Raw genomic sequence first — 23,518 nt, 5'->3', positions numbered from 1 at the left:
CATGACACAAGCTACATGGTATTGAGTGCAGAGTCTTATGTCACCTTCTTGCCCTTGCTGGTGATGCCTCTTTTACACTGTAGCAACCAATGTGTCGAGTGGAGCTTATCACTAGATCAAACCTGTGTGTGGATACAGAATCGTTGAGAAAGGTAGAAGATTTGGGTTATGATTTGTGGTCACAGTTGTAAAGATCCAGAGCATCTCTGATGTTGCTGTTGAATTGGAAAATATGCTGGAGGTCAGGAGGTGCAGGCCCCCCTGTTCTGGGGAAGTGGAGCCTTTGAGACTAGAGGTTCTCTGGAACCACAGAAGCACCTCCAGATGTCCAGTGCTCTAGATCTCAGCAATTTTGAGATGCAAGCCATTTATCTGAAGGTTTGTAAGAGGAGCATATGAGAGCAGGGCAGGCATGGGAAGAAGGAAGTATAGTAGTAAGATCAAGGTTTGACTGTGGGACCTTCCTTTGAAGTAACATGGAAAATGCATTATGGAGGCAAGTGAGTAAAAGATTGTATTTCTAGTTTGAAGATACATATTGATTGGGACAAGGCTGTATTCTTATTACATGAAAATAATGGAATACATTTCTTTTGTTTAACTTTCTCAGCCATAGATTATCGATTGAATCATATTCCCTGCTGTCATTGTCACCACCATGTATGATTTCAGTAACCTTACAAAGCAGAATTTTTCCAGAAAAATCACAATTAGACTTACTTTGGGTAACTCGAGAGTAGTTTCAAGAAATCCCAGTCTTTATGTCATAATTTGTGCTCCAGCCTGAACCTCTCATTAAATTAATTTCTTGTTGTTCTATGCCTGCCCCTGCTAAACTGATGCTTCCAACCTTGTGCTGAATTAAGCAAGGTCTTATTCAGTGCACAGCTGTGGTATCCTAATATTTACTTAGGTGTACGTAAAGGAAAACTTTCAGAGTTCAATCAACTACTCCATTTATCTTTCCAAACTCCACCAAGCCTCTGCTTTCCATGTCTGTGCTGACGTGCTGTTGCTGTACATGGAAACTTTACTTACTTGATAAGGCTGCTTATCAAAGTGCTTTTCATAGGAATAAACAGAAAATCATTGATAACCTTATTATTAGCTCAAGGCTGTCATGCACCATAGATCCTAAAGTGTATGAATACAGTGCAAAAGCAGTATCTTTTGGAAAGGCATATTGCTGGCCTAGGAAAGTTTTTCATTCATTTATGGTGTCTAGAATCATGCAAATATTTTACAATATATATTGTATTTGAGTTAAATTAATAACACATACTTTAAAAGGCATTTTGAGTTAAATAGTAGACAATTTTTTTATTGTTGTTTGAGATATGTACAAAATGAATCCATGTGAATACATTATTAGTTCAGAAACTAATTAAAAAAAAAAAAAAAGGATTTGGTTTGTGTTGGCAAAAATGGATTTTGAGGGGAAATTCCAAATAAATAAAAACATTTATTTCAAGTATCTCATTTGTCAACAAATATATGATTTTGCTGAGGAGAAATTTACAGTTGTAGCATAGGGATTGCTTATTGACTTTAATAAATGTAAGAAAATAGTGGTAACATATGTTTTACAAACCTGGAATGCTTGAGACCATGAGTATTGGACCTAGCTCCAATATATACCTTTAAAAAAAAAAGAACTGTAAATCAAAATAATGGATAGTTCAAAGCAATGAGAGAACAGGGTCAGATGTCCTCTCTGCATCAGGCAGAAAAGGACTGAAATGCTGGGTTCTCACAAGATTGGTCCTGTCTCCAGAGCTGCAAGCAGGGCTTCCACCATTTCATTGCCTGTATGTGTCCAAAAGAAGTCCAGATGATGTGAATCTGTAGAAAAAGCTCCAAATAGTTTACACAAACTTCATTCAGAAGAACAATATAAATAAAGCAGCTGTCCTTATCTACAGAGTTGTGGAGATGCACCAGTATTAGGGAGAAACTAAAAACGAGAAAGAGGCCAAAAGAGAATAAGGATCATTCACTCTCTTTAAAACTTTTGTTTTATTTCTCTCACAGAAACAGGTTATTTTATGAGATTTTTCATGCAACTTACACTTACGTGAGTTAAATCATATATTGCTAACCATAAAAGAGTTAATGTTCATTTATCAAAATAAAAAAGTAAACATTTTTAATACAGAAGATAGAGGTTTGTAGGACAAGCATATTTCAATAGAGTGTTTCTATGGCAGTTTCTTGATTGAACAAGAAACTGAACAGGAACATGAAACTGAACTATGGGTAGTACAGTACATAATCTCATAATTAGTTCAGGATTCGTTGCATCTGAACTTTGAATTGTTTCCATCACAATTCTGAGTACGTTGTGTATAATACACAAACAGTAGGATTCACCTCATTTCATCTCACAGTTACATATCTATTCCCAGATTCAGCTTCTCTAGTTTTAGCCACCCAAAAGGTAGGTACCTAGTCTAATGTAAGAGTTGTGGGAATGGTCTTCTCACTCCAGCAGAAGCGATAGGGAGGTGCTGGCCATGGGCCCCGCTCTAAGGTCACTGTGCAGAGGTGCTTGTTTCTCTTGTCTCCAGAGTGAGACTGCCTGGCTCTTTTACATTGGATGACTGCTTTTTACACGGCTAACTTTTATCTAATTCCCATACAGAGAGTACACAATAAGTAAAAAATTACACAAAACACGCAAACAAATAAACAAACAAAAAAACCCAACAGTATACGGATGAGATGAAGTTGTAAATCCTGGATCTACTCTCAACTTCCCTTGTGACTAGAGACATTAATTTGAGAGCAGACCACGGACCTGTTTTCCATTCCCTTTGCATTGCTTCTGTGATGAAAAAGAGCCAGGGGAAGAGGGGCCAGGGGTTTCTGCATTGCAGGAGGAGTCCGTGGCCAATGTATAGGTAATGTGCTATTTGTAGGCTCTTAAAGTACAATTGCTCCTTCTGTAAGCCAGCATGCATACCTATGATACTATTTGTGCTTGATAAACAATAATATGTCCAGCTTCAGTAAGCATGGAAATAACAAATACGCAGGCAAATGAGAGATGTATTTCATTCTTTTGCAGTAAAACACATCAAGATCTTTTGAATCTGATGCTGAAATCAGCCAATGCATAAATGTCAGATTATAAATTATTATTGTTCTGCTTTAGGTTTACCAGAGGAAAATGAATATTCAAGACTGTCAGCCAGCAGTACAGCAGGCTCATCGATTCAAAGACACAGAGAGAGCCACACTACTCAGGTAAAAATGTCATTAATGGTCTAATGGAACCAGTGAAAGAGAGTAATTTTTACTCCATAAGAGAGCAAAAATTTGTACTGCCTGCATGGTGAAAGCTTTCTTGATTCAAATCTATGTGTTGGGTGTTAAAAAACGCAGACTTTTCTTACAGGCTTGTACTGAGCTAAGGACAATGATTAATATACTCTTTTTTCTTTTTTTTTTCTTTTTTTCTTTTTTTTTCTTTTTTTCTTTTTTCCGTTGTGAAGATAACCATGCTGCACGCTTAAAATCAAAATATCAGCGTCAATTTAAGTAACAACAGGTGTGTGAAGCTTACACTTTGTGTATATTAAAATTTCTGTTTAGCTAGTGCCACTTAATAGTAACAACATAGATTTTTTTGATGTGCATAAGATGAACAAGAAGGAACAAATTTTTTCATAATACATTTTCTTAATTCTTTACTTTAGCATTTTATATGTAAAGAGAAACACTTTACTTTCTAAGTACCCAATTGAGGCATTATTTTATTTCACTTAAATAACATTAGTGTATTTTCTTGTTGTCTTTATGTCTTCTTTTCCTAAAACAGTGTTTCTGACTCTTATTTATATATATATATATATGTGAGACTGTAAGAATTTTACCATAAAGCTAAATATTGTCCAAAAAGAAAATATTTTGGAGCTGAGAGGAGTTTCCTCAACAGAAAGCTCTCAGTAACCAATGCTACAGTTTCCAAAATACACTACCAGAAGGTAAGGGAAGTATTTTATCACACTTAAAAGATGGTTTGTTTTTTTTTGTTTGTTTTTCTCTGTGGGAGACAGATGAGATTTCATTATGATAACCTGGCCATAACAAAGTGAATGAATCCTTGTCCGTTGGCTCCAACAGGAAAGGGATTCTACCTTCAGCATCATATTAGGTGTTAACATAACTTTGAAAAACAATATGTTGCAACTGATCAAATATGGGAGCAAAGTAGTACAGAAGTCTTCACATTTTGTTTTTATGCCCCACTGTCCAAAGCACAGGCAAAACTGCGTCACTTAACTCTGAACTGAAGAATTGTGCCAGGGCAGTACTCAGCACTTTGCTGATCTCATCAAATGTATGACAGCCCTGCCAGAACTGCACTGGCACACACAGGCACATACCTTTCTTGTGCAAATGAACAAATCTTTGCCATCACTACACCTCTCTGACAGGCCTACTGCCATGTCACTATACTGGAAGGGGGTATGGGATTATAAGGACAACTGGAGATGGTATATTTATACATTTCTGATAAACGACCAAATCCTTAATGGGCATGAGAGTGGCCAAGGAGCACTCTCCAGTGAATGAAAATCCCAAATCTCAGACATTGCTGCAGTGATAAACCTTACACAATGACACACAGTCATTGTGGAGCACCTTACACCTGTTGCAAAAGGGCTTGCCTGGGATCAATGGGGCTCATGTTTAAGTTACTACCTCAGTGCAGTACACGGAGAGTTAAATGAACTGGACCTGAAGAAGTAATTTTCCTCTTCTTATCTTTACAAGTGGAAACTGTATCCTTATGTGAAATTAGTCTGCACATTTAAATGCTTTATTTTAGAAGAAAGTCTTTAACCATTTGCAAACTTCTATATTTGATTCTTCCAACATTACTTGCCAAAAGCTTAACACAATTTCAGTTCAGTACTTTGAAATATCACTTTTCAGTAAATAGATGGTTGGCAAAATGTCTCACAAATCTTTAAAATATATTCCATGCCATGTACTCAGAATTACATGCAGGGACGATCCCTAAATGCAGCCTTAATAAGAACTGTGACAAGTTTAGAGAAGGAACATGCAGTTCAGTGATTTTTGATACAATTCTCTTAATGAATAAACATCTTCCAAAATGGCGTTGCAGAACGAAAAAGAAAAATCTTCCTCCCACAAAAAAAAAAAAAAAGAAAAAAGAAAAGAAAAAAGAAAAAAATCTGTGTTCACAGGGCTGAATATTCTTACTGTAAAAATAATTCTTCACTATTTCAAAAGCCTGCCATATATCTGAAAATGATTGGTTTTAATTACAGTTGACATTTCTTAGCAGGCTGCGGATGAGTCTTAACAGCATACAACCCTATTGTAAAACTCTTTTCCAGGCTTTGATACAATAACCTTATCACTTTAAAGTAATTCTTGTACAGACATATGAAATAGGACAGATTGTTTCACAGATCTTTGAAGGTACTGATTGACTAATTGCTTTAGAGAGAGAAACAAAGACTGGGTCCTCGTGTTTCTTGGCTGACACTGTCATTTCAGCTAAAGGAAAATGGTTCATTAGCCTTCAGGGACTTCTAATATTTATGTATTTTTTAATATCTCCCTGCTAGTTCCTTCCTGAAGTGACAGGAGTTAATTTCATTTTTGTCACAGGATCTCAAGGCTCATATACAACCAACTAAAGTTTAGGTATTGTAGCTTGCAGTACCATCATATTGTCACATAAGGTGATAATTACCTGTGCCACTGCCTGAAACTTTCCACACACTGCAAACCAACACATTTCAGAGAGCAAATTCTTCAGTTCGGTATCTGTCAACATGCATCATAATGATCAATCTTAACAAATACTTCTGGAAGCAATTACTAGTATAAAATATCATGCAGATTTGAACTCAGCAACTTTACTGATCATCTCTAAAGTGAAATCTACTGAAAACAAAATAAGTTCAGTCTTGACCACAAATGATGATTTTCTAAGGCCATTATTCCTTAAAGGTCTACTTTAACAGGATGAAAAGACAACAATTGAAAAAAAAATATGTTAAAATATTACCAAAATATTTCTTATTTGAAACTTACACAATAAAATTATACTTCATTCTGTATCCAAAAATAAAAAAAATAAATAAAGAAATAAAGAAAATAATTAAAAATAAAGAATATAATTAAAAATAAAGAAAATAAAGTTTGATTTTTGTCTCATCAGAAAAAGTGTGAACAGCAAAGTATGATTTTTTTTAGCTAATGCATTTTCCTTCATATTGTATTGTGGCTGTACAGTTGTAGATTTCCAAGTGATTATATCTATATATTGCAAGTAAGCACAACATAAAACATAAAGAACTTAACATCAGATATAAATCTGTAATATTGAAAACTGAACCTTGGATTTGGAGATCAAAGCTCTCAGAACCAGTTATCCAAAAGTTTCATGTATTTTATTTTGTTCAGATAATAGGTCTTTAAGAAACTATTTATTAGCAAAGAAACACACGTATTCTTCTCAGCAACGCAGGATGCTAGGCTCCATGTATTTTATGTTTTCTTTGTAAAACAAAACATTTTAGTCAAGAAAATCTTCAAATGTAAACTAGAATTATACAGCAAAACAACCCTGCAAGAAACAATATCCAGATCCACCCATACAGCAAAGCCTACTTTGCTCTTAGCATCTAAATCCAAATACATCAGCTGCAGGCAGTGCATCACACTCAGCTACTGCAGAAAGCCTTTTTTCAGCTCACCTGCTTGCTCCCTGAACGTTAGAAAACTGGGAAACTGACATGTCCAAACTTGATTTAAAATAACTGATTTTAAATTACTGAAATGCTGGCTTTTGTCAAATTCTTCAGTGATTTGTTTAAACATTTTGGGACTTTACAATGTGCTTGGACCTGTAGTGTTGAATTCTTACCCCATAATTTTCTTCCATAGTCAAAGAAAGCACCAAAATGGGAGATATGCTGCTTCTGATCATTTGTGCCATAATCTTGTCTAGGTAGAAGATTTTGTTATTCGTGTTTAGTCATACCCCAGGAAGTGATCCAAAGCATATTGGAGGCTCCACAAATGTTGAAATCAATTAGCAAGATCTAAAAACCAAAATCTCATCTAAACTAAAAAAAGCTTTAGAAAATATTGCCTCTGTGCTCTATTCCTTTTACAACAAAAAATTTTCAGTTCCCTAGCCAGTCCAATGGACTGTCTTCTTTGGACAGTATTTATTGCTTCATCTGTTCTCAATGGCTCCTGTGAGCGTGTATATTTGAAAGATGTGAGCATAAAGACTATTGAGATGTGTAAGTTCTTTGGCATATTAGAAACATCAGCAAGACAAAATAGAGACAACAAAAGCAGGAGTGTATCTTTGGCACCTTGCACAAAAGCTAAGCAGCCCTGTCTTCTTTTTCACAGATTTAGGACTGTATTTTTTATTTTTGATAAAAATATTTTAAAGTTGTTATTAACATTCGCTATGAAGTGGGATGTGGTGTGAGAAAGACACTGTGTAATGAAGAAAAGCAGACAAGCTAAAAGACTTCTTGTTTCTTATGTGGGCAGTAAGAAACAACATGGTCTGTCTGTAAAGGGATAAAATGGACAACCTGGAGATAAAGAACAGATGGGAATGAGGGGCAGATTAAAGACTGGAGTGTTAATAAGCTTGTGTGTGGGGTGGGAGCGGGAAGAAAAACAGGCACCAGTTAAGGGATGATTCAGAGAAGAAAGACTGGAAGAAGTATAAAGTATAAAGGAATAGGGGATTTAGAAAGAGGAAAGAAGAAGAGCCAGACAGAAAGGAAAAAAAAAAAAAAAAAAAAAAAAGAAAGATGGAAAAAAAAGGAGAGAAAAAAACAATGTCAGATTACAGCATAGTGGGGAGAAAAGAGAGCAGCACTAAGGAGTTAAAAAAGTAGAAAGTGATAAGTGATGTTCCAGATGAGACATTCGTCTTCATACACATATCAGTGTGATATTTATATTCTGCAAAATACAAATAATTGCAATAATCCACCTTCACCTATAGGGTGGTTACTATGCAAGTTAGTTCACAGACACAGTGTCCACATGTATCAGAGGAAAAAGGTCGAAAATTTCTGATTAACAGATGCAAAGCCTCTCTGTGCAGTTTATTTTTTTCATGACTGAATGTTGGCTTATTTGAAATCAAATGAAGTCATATGCATTCAACATCCAATGGAAGTACTCCTAGAACAAGACTTAAATAATCAAGCAGCTTGCTATCCTAATAGTAGTGGTTACCTACTTCTGTGAAACATGTTTTGTCTGTCACGTGCTCAAAAGGTAAGAGATAAGATAAAAAATGATTTTTTTTTCACATATTGTTATATTAAAAAATCTGCAGTCTTATCTCTTCTGTTTTGTTTAAACCCTGTAGAGCTGGTTGGCAGATTGCAGTAATATAGGAGCCAACACCTGACAATGAAAAATTGGAAATGTCTTTTCATATTCATGAAGAATGTATTTATTGTTTCATTATAGCTTAAGCCATAGCTCTTATTTCATGAAATCTCATTGCTTTCAGCAGTCTCTTCCTTCAGAAAGAGCTGCATATTCATTATAGTTTCAAGGGCTGCCTTTGTTCCTACTTGATTTAATATTTGTTGCCAATCACTTCTTTTGTTGACTGTTCAGAAGTTAAAAAAAGAATACTCAAGAATGTGATGTGTTGCTACCCCCCAGCCTATTGTCACGTTTCTAAACACTGGGCTCTAGCATTCGTTATTAATGTCTATCGGGTTTGGCTATTAGCTGGAAGTAATCTTTGAACATTTTGAAGAAAAATGTAGCAATCAACCAAGTCTGGTATAATAATAAAATCACCAATGCCGTTGTAAACACATAACATCCAAGAGAGGACACAGAGTGTTTCATATTTGTCATCAATCTGAATCAGTACTTCCCCCTATATTGTGTTTTGTTTTATTGTTTTGACAGTAATATCAAAGAATTCTTCTTTTAATGTCACATCCAGACAAAAATCAGGACTTATAACACAGTGCAGCTTTATTTTTAGAAGACTTAGAGCCAAAAATGTGTACCTTATATATTAAATACTGTGAGGTAATGTGTACTATAAATTCATCAGTAGGTACACGTATCTAGTATTGCTGTGTTAATGGTGTTTGGTGGGCAGATGCTCCCCTCCTTAGCAAGTATGTCCTAATTCTGACTTCTAGCACTACACTGTGAACTCCAAAAGGGAAGGTGCAGATTCTCTCCCTTTGAACCAGTAGATGCCCTGCCCTACACATTTGAGGCCCCTTTTCCGTCTTTCCACTTCCTGCTATGACTGTTGAGGAGAAGGAAACAAAACCTCCCAAGCATCCCTTTGCCCTCGCTAAGCTCAGGTAATTGGCTAAGTTATATAGTTATTCTCCTTGGGCTGCCACAATGGCAAGTGGGCCTTTAAAAGGCCACTTTAAATTTCTGTTCAATGGGAGGGTGGTCCCGTAGCCCATGGACAGTACCTGAGGAGCATGACTTCACTTCCGAGTTCACGGTTTTAAGTGCCTAGTATGAGAGAGAATAAATCGATCCCTGTGCCTGTCACTCTCTTGCATTCATGTACTGCCATATCCATGTGGATCAGCTGGGATTTGGATGGCTAACAGCCCATAAATTAAGTGGTGTTTGCCTCTAATGTTGTTTGACCATAAGCGTAGCCTTCTACACAAGGGTGATAGATACATTAGAAAATAGGAATTGATGATGGTTTTTGTAATTGCCTCAAAAGCATAGTGGCAAACATAGCTTCTAATTGATGAGGGAGATTTTTGAGAATTTCACAGAAAAATGATTGGCAAAGTAACTGATATTTCATCAAGTAAAATATCACTCTTAATACCACAGAGTGCTAGTGTTAAGTAGCAGCATGCTTTCTGTTTTTTGATGTTTGTTTGTGTTTCTGTTTATGTTTGTGTGTGTGTGTTTTGTTTGTTTGTTTGTTTAGTTTATGTACAAAGTGGTGTCAGTATTGTTGGGTCAGCTGTTCTGAGACATCTACAATGGATGATTTGTTTTCAGAACTCATCTTGAGAAAAGCACAGTTGCTATCCTGAACATAATCTTTTTTCTGACACATCAGATGTGAATTATGAGGATGCTCCTGAAATTTTTAAGGAGCAGTTTGTAGTCAGTATGCCTGGAGAGAGAAATACTGCCTCAGAGGAAAAAAAAAATAAATAAACAAACAATATATCAATATATTTCAGTATTAAGGTGAAGTTTTAGTCACTCTGGTAAGGTGTCATTTTGTAGCTGACAACAGAAATGTAGAGTATAGATAAACTCAGCCAAACCAAACAATAATAAATAAATAATAAAAACCCACAAGATCCAAATAAATAAATAAAATGTAGCCCTGTTTTGAATGTGTGGACTTGTCCAACTGTATTCCCAGCTCAAGTAATCAGAGAGCCTGAAACGTGTTCTGTCATACATTATTGAACGTTCCCTACCTTCCTCCAATATTTTTTTTTTGCCAGATTATGTGTTAGAGCTATGCTCAGGATTTTTATAGTGACTTTATTTTGCAAAGATATAATATTATTGTTTGATTGCTGAAAGACCTCGTGGAAGATGAGGAGCCTAATTAATCTATAATGTTGTGGTCCCAGGCATGTCTCTGCTTCACTGAGGGAAAGGTGAAAAAGAACTGAAGATCAACCATTGCTTTTGCAACTACATTTTGTTCCTGGGGAAGCCAACAAACAAATAAACAAAAACAAAACAAAACAACAACAAATAAGAAAACCCATCAAGAGTATCTAAGAGCCTGAGAGAAAATCAGACAATTTGTACCAGAAATAGAATTGTGGTCAGATTAAAAATATGAAATCTGAGTCACACCAAAGATGTGTGTAGCCCAGGATCCTCTTGAGCAAAACAAGACACTGCTGCCTCAGGAAACAGGGATTTCAGGGTGCCTCTTTCAGAGAGACTCGATGTACATCCTCCCAGTTTCCAGCAGCCTGTGAGGAAGAGACTTCTGGAGGCAGAGTTCATTTTAAAAATAGCAATACTTGGTGGACTTTTCTTCCATGAACTTTTGTGGAAAATCCTCTCAGAAAGCCAAGCCAACCCACAGCAAACAATAGAATTGATTTTCTGGGGAGATGAAGTTTGACACTTCTTCAAATGCCATGTGATAGCAGAGGGATGGAATGAAAGATGCCTGTACCCAAGTGATCTCTGCCCCCAAAATATCCTGCTTCCAGCATCATGACATGCTTGGAAGAAAATTAAATCTGTCTCCAAAAATCAAGATAGCTGAAAAATTCTTGTCAGGAAGGAAAAGATTTCTTCCTGATTTCTGTGCTGATTTGTTTTATTTTAAATACAAACTGTTAGTTTTAAGATTATCCACAGATTTTAAGTATCAGCAAGGTTCTAACTTCCTTTGGTATGTCATTTATATATCACTTGATCTGGAGCTAGTTTTTTCCTTTGATGTAAGAAGTGCATTAATCAAATGAGACATTTTCTTGTTCAGAACACAGCAAATGCAATATATATCAGTTATAGATCTCATGTTTAACTGTTTAAACTGGCATAACTTCTTCAGACCAATTCCAAATTTGTACCAGACAGTACTGATCTGCTTTGCCCTTTTGTCCTTTCCAATAAATCCATTTGCCATCTATTTGGAGAGTATTATTTTTGGAGACTGTAAGGTTACTATTTCCAATACAAAGGAAAATTATCAGCAATTTGAGAGAACAATTAACTAAAATCACTTTACGGTTGCATATTATATATCAAGTTATTATGTCCAGTGGGTATGCATTTACAAAAAAAATGCATGTCCCAGCATTCACAAGACACTTGGATGAATCAGCTTGGATCCCAGTGGTACATTTGTATTTGAAGGTTTTTAATTGGAATTTAGAAGCATGTAAACTCATTTATCACAGCCGTTCTCTAATCCCTGCTGGGGTCTTATGTGGCCAATGCAGGTTTCCCAATCAAATACAGATTAACATATTGATTTGATTTATGTTGAGTGCTTGCCTAGGTTTCTTAACGCACTCTTGTTTAACTGTGTTTTCCCCTCGTATCTTCAAATTAATATTTTATTGTTAAATAACATGTAGGCTGACAAGATTTTTTTATCTTGATTCAAGAGTTGGTGGAAATGCAATCCCTTCCTGATCTGTGACTTTTTGTAACAGAGAAATAAAAACAAAACATATCTGTTTTGGTACCGAAAAGGTTGGGATTTTTGAGGTGTTGCGGTGTATTTGTCCTGTAGGTAGGAAAAAAAGATGTGACTTATATGTTTGGAAGCAGTCAGTGTAGGGGCTTCTAAGATAAAAAAGGAAAAAATAAAAAGATGAAACCATTAAAATGAGTTAGGAACATTTTGCATGAGAGAGATGCATGCCTGTCACAGGTTGAATCAAAATGTGCTGCTCTCCATAATAATTACACAGAGCAAGAATTATTTCCAGAATTACTGAATGAAATAGTGTCTTGTGAAATGAGAGGTGAGAACATCCTGATCACTTCTGTCTTTAAAACTGATGATCCGCAGGAGACCCACTGGGACTTGCAAACTACTTTTAAGGGTTATAACAGAGATAACTGTGAGTCACCTATTGATTGCAAGCTCAAATTTGATCTGCTTACATTTTTAGACAGTCTGCAAACTGGAAAAAAATTAAAATGTGGAATTTATTAAGGTAGTTACATTTCTAAGTTAACTATGATAATTTATCATCAACATTTTACCTTTATGGCATGATTTACTATAGATCCTGAACTGATGTTAGAAAGGTAAAATCACTGCCCTTATATACTCACTCTCCCCATGGATTTCATGATGGGACTTCAACTTTACTAACAGTTTAAAACACTAATGGAAGAGAAACATAATAAAACTGCAATAATTAATTGTGAGAATCTACTGACAGTTACTTTAAAGCACCAGCATTGAAAAATCTATTAAAGAACGTAATTAGTAATATGTCTCTGAAGGGAAAATATGGACTAGCTATCTCCTGCATACGTCTCAGGAGTACAGGTTTATATGCTATACTTGTCTTTAAACTGTATTGTGATTAAAAATCTGTTTTCTTTTTTACTTCGATGTCTATATTCGGAAATTTTACTAAAGCTTACAGAAGCAACTAAAAACTGAACTATAGTAAAGCACACGGAGCTATGCTATTTTGTGCATATTTATTTGTAAGTTTTAACATCCAAGAATGTAATTAAATGCTTCTTTTCATTGTCTAGTGAATTTCTGATAGAAAAATCACTGCAGTTGCAAGTGACCAAAAAAAATGACTCGAGTGCAATACACATATTTTTGAAAAAATAAACTGTACATTTTGCCATGGAAAGAGCAAAATTAAGAGAAATATTATTTTATAAAAAAAAGAACATGCTAGTGCAAATTAATAAATCTCTGACAGACACATTAAGTCCTTTTGCCCTAGCTTAATGAGTAAGACTGTGTAGTATTTGCCACACATAGGATATAAATTCTTTGTTACTTCTTACTCTTATGGAACATCCTCTGTAAAGTTATACAATTTGATCTTTTAATGCAGAATGAATTTCCAGAGTTTCTACAGCCAAATCCGTAAATAATTCTGAAGTTAATTTTAAATGGGCCTGTTAATCTTTTTATCTGGCACACCTTTTTGTCACAAATTATTTAAAAATGTGAAACTTCCAACTTTTCATAATTAAAATGCTCTATTTTTTAACCCACCAAAGAACTAAGTCTAATTAAAGTAATTTACGGACTTATAGCTACTCGTCTTCATTCTAAGACAAAGTTTAAAGCCGCTACATCTGCTTTAGACCCTTATAAAGGAAGTTAGGCAGAATTTACAAGCTCGAGTCCAGGAAGACAATTCAGGAACTCATTCTCCAATGAATGAGTTAAAGTCCATATTACTTGGTAGGCACAATCATGCTCTAAAATTTTCACAGTTGCAGCATACACCCAAAGTGATCTGTCTCTAAGTTCCTATCTGTTGTGCTCTGAAACCACAAGGGGTTCACTCTGAAGGATTTGCTTTAGCACACTTAACACATATGGATGGCACACCTTAGCACATTGCACAGGAACCAAAGTCCTTTTCCTAGTGCTCAGAGTCCAGGTCTTGTAGTTGCAGTGTCCTAAGGTCACCCACAGGATGTGGGAACTCAGTTTCTTCCTTAACCTGAAATAAGTCAAATCTACATCTTCTGATTTCCAGATGTACTATAACTGCTAGATCACGGTGAAAAGTCCCTCCATGTTTGTTCTAACTAAGTCATTGGTGCTTCACCACAAATCAAAAGCCATAGTGCCAGGAGGAGAGCACTTTCTTCCACAGTGCAGATTTGGGCTGTGAGGTGGGAGGAATGCTCCTGGGCTCTCTTCCCTGGGCTGCTCATCAGAAATTGATTTTGTTCATCCTGCTATATTCACAGTTGAAAAGATGGACCTTGTTTAACTGCTTCTCTCTACTGCAATCCACTGAGTTGGCAACTCTGCATGCTCTTCTCTTGTGCATCACTGTCTTTGACTCTTTTGCTTTTATTGTCTGCTCAGGTAGGACTCTGGATACCAAACACAGGGTAGGTGTTTTCACCAGATGACCAGGCTGTTAAATGCTAGCTATTCAAATGATATATGTTTTTGTGGGTCTAGCCTAAATGGTGTGTTGCCCATGTCTGATTGACCATTGACTTTAATTAGGAAAATCCTGGTCTACAGTTAGTACCATCTCTATCCCTTGATGGTTGAAGTTGTTTGTTCAGTGTTCATTGAAAAGATTAACACTCTTAAATTACTTACTTCCTACACACCTTATTCACCTTTCACAAAGTATCTGTTCAGGGTAGAGAATAATAATGAAGAAACATAGCTTGCTGATTTACATTGTGCTTCATGTAAAATAATTCAGTAAATCTTTTTTTCTATAATGAATATGTATAATAAACCTTTAACTTGTCACAGGTCTAGTCATGAATGGAAAAGAGAAAAGATATCATCTTGTTCAATAAATCTAACTAAATTAATTGATTCATTTAAAATTCTGTCATTTCTTGTGCATTTCCTCACATTTCATTGCCACTGCATTTCCATTGCACATTCTTCATCCAGATTGAAATACAAACTTTTTCCAGCCTATTTCCCAAATCAATTTCATAATGAACTAAGATTTGAGATATTTTTTCCAGCTGTGTTTAGAAAATATAATAAAGATGTACACTTATTTGTAGACTGAACTAAGATTTGTCCACTATACACTGGAAAATGAGCTGTATAGAGAAACTGCTGGCACATTAAGTTACAGCTTGCATAAGTAGGGTCAGGAAAGTAAAGTGCCTATAATCTATAAATAGGAGGCATTTGACAATTGCCTTGCCCAGGCAAATTGTACTTGCTTTTTACCCTGCACCTGGGTGCTTTTATGGTTCTTGGAATAGTAGTGGAGCTGTCTCTATTCATATACTTTATAAATCTTTCAGAACTGAAAATTCCTCTGTAGTTCATTAGAGTTATGCTATCAGGCTTTAGTCACCTGAATGCAGTTTCAAATGATCAGTTTTAAGTATATATCTACCAATGTTTAAGTACATCTTTGTTTAATTATTTCTGAAACTCCTTCATATGAAACTATTGCGATGACAGTCTAACACAGTTTTCTTTTTGTATGTTCTAGCACATCTCTGAAAGTCATACCTAATACAGGCTCATTAAATGCCTAATGTTTAGATGCAAATAAGGTGTCTAAATTGGGAAGACTGAATTACAATCTACCTGTTTTCTGAACTGGGTTATGCCCACAATCTAAACCCACAAAAATCTATACAAATCAGTGACAGTAAGCTATGGTGCTTCTCAAACCATACACCTGTTTCTCAGGATAAAAATACCTTACCTCTCTTTCTTGATAAATTGTTTCCAATTTAAAAAGTTTCTTTTGTCTTCTAAACTTTCCTACTCACACTGAAAAGTAATATGTTTTGTTACACAGGAAGTCTCTGAAACCTATCTAACAATATCTGTGGAATGTTTTGTTTACCTTTGATTTGCTGGGATGCATTGGTGCATTTTGTATAAACATAAAAACAAAAAATGGTTTTGATTTCATAGTTGTGTATAGTGGTCTGGGATGACATCTAAATATACTTTAATGGAGTCTTTCAAACACTTTCCACTTTTCTTCTTTTTTCTTTTTTTTTCTTAAAACCTGAAATTTATAACAGTACTAGAAATTATAACGTCTTGTATTAATATAGAGGTTAATTCATTTCTTTTTGAAATATCAGCCAGACAGAAATTATGCAGATTCCTAAAAGACTTTCAGGCATATCTGTGTAAGGGCTTCTTCCATCTCTGGTGACACACGTGAAAGGTCTAACTTGCACAGGATGTATTTGAAGCAGCATTGTGAAACCTGTGTAAGCCTCTGTACCCAGGTACCTGCTATTCCACTACAGAATAACAGGAGCCACAGGCAAGCACAACCTCCTACCCCAGGAACCTCGTTGCCCATCGGGGACAGAGATGCCCCTCATGTCACTCAGCCCTCCTTGCAGCTGGAACCAACTACATGTGTAGATTCTCTTGAGCATTTAAAGGCACCACACATCACTTCCTTTATTGTGGTGACTGAAATGCAGCCATCTCTCATTATGATCAGGAGTATAAGTGAAGCCTTGCCAGGAATAGCCATACTTTTCAATTGTTGTGGTTGTGTGAAGAAAGCTATGCACATTTTAGTCATGTACAGGTGCCTCTCCTAGATGTCCGTGTGGGATTCTTAAGAAGAAAGGCAACAGGATAAGGGCTGTGGGCCATTAGCTGTTTTGATGGGTTTGGTTCATATTCCCTAGATTCTCCTTCTGCTACAGAATATCCTCCAGCAAATAGTTCTCAGTACCTAGTCTAGGTACTGCTATACTGAATCTTAAGGGACAGTGCAATAGACTCCATAGCTTACTGAACTTGTGCTGATGTGAGGGCTTCACACTGACTTGTACAAAATAAATAATCATTGGAACAGAAAAGTTAAATGGAAGAGAACAGTTTTCTTTTAGGTGTATTATGAATTTAATTCATAACTGCTTGGCTACTTCACTGTGAGTTTATGAATATTTTCAGGCAGACTGAAACTATATTTCAAATCAATAATGTATTCTCTGAAGGAAGACAAATGCCAGCCCCCAATTCTAAGGATAATACACATCTGTAACAGGAACTTTATTAATTCCAAACAGCAAAACGGGTTATACTTTCTTGGTTGTGGTTATTCAGGTATTTACTTTTAGGGGAAAACCCTTGCTGCTCCTGCACCTGCTATTTTCGCAGTGTAAGAATATTTTCTGAAAATAATTGTATTGTTTGACAACAATTTTAAGACCATGTTGTTAGAAATACAGACTACTCATCACAGTAGTTAGTTTGTTTTGTGTGTTTCTAAGGCCTGTGTTCATGTAGTCTTTGCTGACACAAGGGTGTTTTTTCCATTTAGTTTTTGGCATCTAGTTCATACTTCAGTTTTGCGACTTCCAGACATTAGACTGAAGGAAGGCAATTCTACTTCATTAATCTTCTTTATTTTTTGTGTAAACGGTGATAATGGAGGGGGTGGGGACAGCATGTTAAGCACAAAGTTTTAAACCCTTCTGGAGGAGAACACTGCTTCAGATTATTAACAGAGTTGTTTGATCTCTTTTCATTCAGTTGTAGCATAAATGATAGTAGCTTTCCATCAGCAAAAGTGTAGAACTTGACTGCTTATACTCATGCATCTTTTTATTTCTTTAATTGTAACTGTCAAAATGGGAGCACTCACAATCCAACATAGCTAAGCCAGGGCACACTGTAGCAGTCTCAAGATTTTGGTTCATCATCCTACTAGTATGTGTGAATAAGCTTATCTTGCTCCATGGGGTCCTTCTGCAAATAATAGATGTAGTCTGTGGAGTGGAAGGTGGTTCACACCTAGAATGGGGCCTGGCAATATAAAATACCTCTCATGAGTTCAAGGCAAGGTTATTTTGAGGAAAGTCATGATTGTTTATACCGCATTATACATGTCACTGAGCTATTTACAGAGGATGATAAGAAAATGGGACCTGAATCTGCTCTGATTGCAGTTTTACGTCAATGACAGAAGCGGCACAGGATCCTGTGTGGAGGATCATTCAACAGGGACATTGCAGTTTTACACTGCCAAGAAAATTAACTTTATCTACCCTTATTATTTCCTTCTCACTAACAGGTTATTCATCAGCTTAGACTTTCAGAGAATGAGAGTGTGGCTCTGCAAGAGCTTCTGGACTGGAGGAGAAAGCTGTGCGAAGAGAGAGAAGACTGGCCGCAAATCTTGCACAACACTGAGCAAAGAATCACAGCCCCACCTCCACCCCCTTGTAAAAAACCAACGCTGCTGAAGAAGGTGGAGGATACCTCCTGCAACAGATTGTCTTCAGGAATATGGGACACCACCATGTGATTTGTCTGTGTGTGTTTGCAGACAGTTAGGAGTGAAACCATCTAATGACTTCAATCTGCACAATCAGCAAGTTTCCTTCCCTCCACAGAGCGTGCAGGGATTTTTTACAAGCACTCATTCAAGAGCACAGGATAGAGGAGCTATTTAGATCTGTCATGTGTGTGTGTACATGTGTGTGTTTGTCTTTTTGGTATATATACACACACATATACATATATGTGTGCATCTGTGGGTATATATATGTATGTGTGTGTGTATATATATATGGAGACAAACTGCACTATAAGTACTTTAAAAGTACAAGCCAGTCACTTAGAGCTCTCCTGTGGACAATGAAGAAACTATGTCAAGCAAATGATGACAGGGAGAAGTGACTGACAGGCATTTTAGGGAGATCAGGAAGTCTGTGTGCACACTGTACAGCTGTTTTATATAGTATAAAAATATGATGTTTCTTGTTCCCTAATGAATGGTTTTATTATATTACATGTATACATATATATATTTCTTTGTAGATGTCTGTGTTCTATTGGAGTTGCAAACCTGAAGTTTATTTACATGTTTATTACCGGTGTTTTATAACTTTATGCAATTGGTGCTGTCGTTCTTTCTTCAAAATACAGGTAATAAATTCAATACTCACATTTTTCTTTCAGAGTTTATCTTTAACAACATCCCAGACTGTTTCAACACTGTGGTGTTTGTTCAGAACTGGCAAAGTCCTTTCTGAAGTCCAGTCCCGAAATTCTTGCAAAGCCCCTATTTACAAGTGTTGTCTAAGGGTTTTCACACTCAAGTATTAGAGAGCATGAATTTCTTTCTGTGGACTTGTGTTTCTGAATGGGTGAACTGTGAATTCTGTAGTTACATCTCAAATCCTATTTCATTCTGGGTTGTGTAAAATAATGAGGCACTCATTTAAATTATAAGTATGGTTTGAAATTCACACCTGATTATGCATAAGGTCAGGTGTCAGTGGAAAGCTACATAATGGTAATGAGGTATGGAAATAGGGCTGTGATTTACTTTTAAAAGCCAAAAGGCTTCATGGAGATGGGTATATCAAAAGATTGTGTCCTTATAGTGGTACAGTGATGCATTTATACCTCAAATTTCATGCAATGAAATGGTTTCAGAAATTGAAGCATCCTACTTGGAGAACATGAGTTCTGAGCAGGAATGTTAATTTATGAAAAACATGCTGCTGGAAACTTGTTAGCTACTGCTCAGCAGTCTTTGAAATACTGCTTTGCCACTAAAAGGAGTAATTTATATACATACACGCGTATTTTGTCAGAGCCCACTTAAATTCTTGGAGTATGTAGAACCCATGTGAAACACTCTTCTTGGCTGTTTGCCCCATTCCTATTTGGATTCAGGAAAAAGTGCTTGTAATTTTGCAAGTGGATGTAAAACTAATATTTTAAAATGTAAGTGAGGTTTATGGAAGTGATCTCACCCTTGGTTAGAAGTTGTTGGGAAGGGATAACAACGTGCAAAAAGCAATCCTGTTCTTGTTTGTTTGTTTTTTACAGGGGAAGCAGCAAAACTCAAATTATTCCCATGAGAAATGTAGGCAAAATTAAACACCTTCTCTTGGTGGAGATTAAAACAGACATTTTGAGTGAACAAGGAAGGGAGACAACAGGTTAACTCTTAAATTAATGATGTGCTGATTGGTCTCTGATACTTAGGGGTAAATATCACTTAGCACATAATTTTACCTTTTTACCACTCTGTTGGCAGAAGTCCTCTCTGTAAGGTTACCCACTAAGAGAGGATGGAGAAGCAGGGATTCTGCCTTCAGCTGATGTCAATGGCCAGATCAAAGGGCCACTGTGAGGTGATGTAGGAAACTGCTCTCACCTGCTGAACATTATGTCAGGATGGGGCTTAGCCTGGAAGAGTTCTGGTTTTGCCTTTTTTCTCAGGTAATGAGGGACATGCAGAAATCCCTGTGTAAAAGCAGAATGAGAAGGCTTGCATTGGATGCAAGTAAGCTAATTAACCTGACACTACTACTTATGGCTTCTAGGATGCAAGTTGCTATCTCTGTGTAGCCCAACATTGCTGTATGTAGCCAAAACAGCATCATCTACCCACCTAGCTCGGATATCCCGACCTCAGTGTGCTAGGAGAAGCAGATGTGCCCGCAGGCTTATTGCTCCTCAGACAGGTCTGGCAAATAGCCCTCTCATAAGCTCTACTACCACACTGCTGACTCTAATGTCCCCACTGGATGGCTTGGTGACTTCTGGCAATCAATCCAGAGCAGCATGGAGGTTTAGGACAAATGGTAGAAACTGATTTAGAAGCTGGTTTAGATCATGTCAAGATCGTTGCTGCTGCAAAGAGCTTGCCACCAGTCACCAAGCCAGCTATTTGCAAGGTAGGCTTTTGTACCTCCAGACTACGGTATTATCAGTGCTGCATTTGTAACATGGGAGTATCCAGAGGGCAGGGAATACATTTATCAAATGGAGTTTAAAATGTGACTATGCACATCATGCTACTTGCAATCCTTACTAAAAGCTATCTTAGAACGGGGACCAGCTTCAGCTGCAGGACCACAGGTGGGGTTTAAGGAATCTCTTTGCTACTCTTTCAAAGTGTGCTTTGTATCTTGTTACAGCAGCATGAGCCAAGTGTGGAAAAAGGTAGCTAGATTTGCTGGCGGTTTCATCAGTACAGTTGCACAGGAGAAGCTGGTACAAACCTGATGCAGGCAGCCTTGATTCTCCAAAGGGCAAAGCACATCATGACTCCCTGTGCAGAAGGCCTTTGTTCTCTTGCAGAATTGGGTAAGGAATGCATTTTCCTGGGGCTTTTCCTTACAGCATATAATCACAGTGCAATATGACAAACTCAATAGCAGAAGATGAGACTTTTTTTCTTTTTTTCTTTTTTTTTTTTTTTCAATTTTGTTATTAATTTCAGGATATGTAATAGCCAACTTTTTACATGGGAGGATTTTTCAGGATATTCAATTAAAATATAGTACTTTAGGAAAAGTATTTGTGTTAAAACATGTTTAAAATATTTCTGTAATGGCAGCAAGACACTCCAGAGTGTGACTTATGATGTCATAACTCACACCTCGTGTGTTCATTGGTCCCTTGGCCTTTGGCCTCATGCCTAACAATGCAGTTGGTAGGGAATTATTACACCATAATTCACACCCTACTGTGTCTTATTGCTTAAATAACCGTACCCCCAGAGGTGTCTTAAAACTACCATTAAAGTTTATATTGTGTATCAAAATGTGTTTACAGGGCTGGGAAAATATACTATTGATATTTTGAAATGTTGAAAGTAGTTTTAGTAAACTGTACAGTGCTTGTAAATTAATCTCCCCAGTGGAGTATGTGCCAGCCAATTACTGTATTTCTTGAGTATATGAAGTCCTCTCTTGCACATTAAAAAATAGCTTAGGCAAAAAAAGAAAAAAAAAAGAAAAAAAAAGCCTTATGAATTTAATATTCTAAAGGGAAAGATTAAACTCTATGAACATGCTAATGCCCTTAATATCCAATGAGCAATCTAAAATGTATTTATATTTGCAATAAAGCAATTTCAGGAAGCTGGGGTTATCATCAGATAATCGCTCCTCCACATTGTGCCTTATTGCTTAATTTTTAATATGTGAAACAAACAAAACTTATAACAAATCAGCCTCTCAGTATAAGGTAAGAAGAATCAGATATGTTTCACATTATAAAAATGGAATTCTTAAACCATATTAAGACACAATAAAATAAAAATGAAAAACAAAACAAAAACCAACAGCTGTTGGCATGAGAAATTTTTAAAGCTTGTAAATCTTACTTGTTACTCCTGAAATAGCACTTCATGTTTTTTGGTTGTTGTTCTTGCATTCCTATTGCAGATTATAAGCAGATCCTTACTTTTTAAAACTTGATTTAGACATTCAGAGAAGTACACGCACCAATATTTTATGAAAGACCTTGTGTACAGCATGAAGTGGTTAACCTTTTAAAACTTTATATTGTTTACAAAACAATAGTATGGTTGTTGAATAAGTGAATTAAATCTCCCTGTGATCCTTTCTATTCCGTCTAAAAGGTTGAATTATTTTCATTAATAACTTTATTACATTGCAGGTCCTTTGTGTGGGGGACAAAGAATTTCATTAACTTGCTAAGAAAGCATAATAGATTGTAGCATAGTTCTAAAGTGATAGTATTAGCCATATTCATTGTAGTTTTAATTCTGGTTTGTAGTACTGAGATCCCTCGTAATCACATTATTCCTATTGCTATAAAGACTGCTAATATCTGAAATGCTCTGAGGAACCTAAGATAAGTTTTTGCCATTCACTTGTTAAATAATAAATGCAATTAAACTCTGTACAAGTCATTTTTCCAGAATGGTATTAAACATTTCATGGCTTTGTGTTCTAAATATATATATATTTAAAAGAAAACATAACCTGAGCATAACTATTTCACAGTATCTGAACAGAACACAGTAGCATATAAAGAAGTGCATTTCTTCCAGTTTTTGCTGTTCTCTGTGTGCTCAGGATTTTCATTTTCAGAAGAAATAAATAAATCCCTGTGCTGATATATATTGTGCCTGTGAGAACTAGATCATTAGCAAAGGCTGTCTGTCTTTTCACCTGTGGTTTGACCCCTTCTCTGATGGCAAGAATATATGCTGAATCATAGACATTGCTGAGAAATGTCTTAGGCAGAAATTTTGTCAAGTCAAAAAGGATTTTTGAGGATTTTTTTTTTATTTATTATGATAAACAAAATCATCATTTTGAATTAGCTAGAAGTATTTAATTCAATCTGAAATAGCTTGTTTTGGTTCTTATATATGTATATAAAATCCCCTTTTAGCCCTTTCTTCTTTCCTTTCCTGTCAACTTCTTACATGAATTTTAAAATATAATTTTATAATTAAAAAAGGAAAGAAAAAAGTTAAAAAAAAAAAGGTGTTAAAGAAAATTACAGCAAAAATGGGTTATTTTTTTAAATGAAATAAATTATTTTAAAAATGCT

General features: G+C 36.0%; 1 protein-coding gene across 6 annotated transcripts in view; it reads left to right on the top strand.

Annotated features, from left to right (window-relative positions):
- MYO16 (myosin XVI) overlaps positions 1-22,864 on the top strand; it is a 376,631-nt gene extending 353,767 nt beyond the window's left edge. For all 6 annotated transcript variants that reach the window (XM_084526026.1, XM_084526029.1, XM_084526030.1 and 3 more), the window contains exons 34-35: positions 3,155-3,246; positions 18,258-22,864. In XM_084526026.1, coding sequence (XP_084382152.1) covers positions 3,155-3,246; positions 18,258-18,491 — 326 coding nt within the window. In that variant the 3' untranslated portion in view covers positions 18,492-22,864. The remainder of the gene's footprint in view (positions 1-3,154; positions 3,247-18,257) is intronic.
- The last annotated feature ends 654 nt before the right edge of the window (positions 22,865-23,518 follow it).

Source organism: Aythya ferina (assembly GCF_964211825.1).
Source record: "Aythya ferina genome assembly, chromosome: 1".
NCBI lineage: Eukaryota > Metazoa > Chordata > Aves > Anseriformes > Anatidae > Aythya > Aythya ferina.
This window is presented reverse-complemented; position numbering and strand designations above follow the sequence as displayed.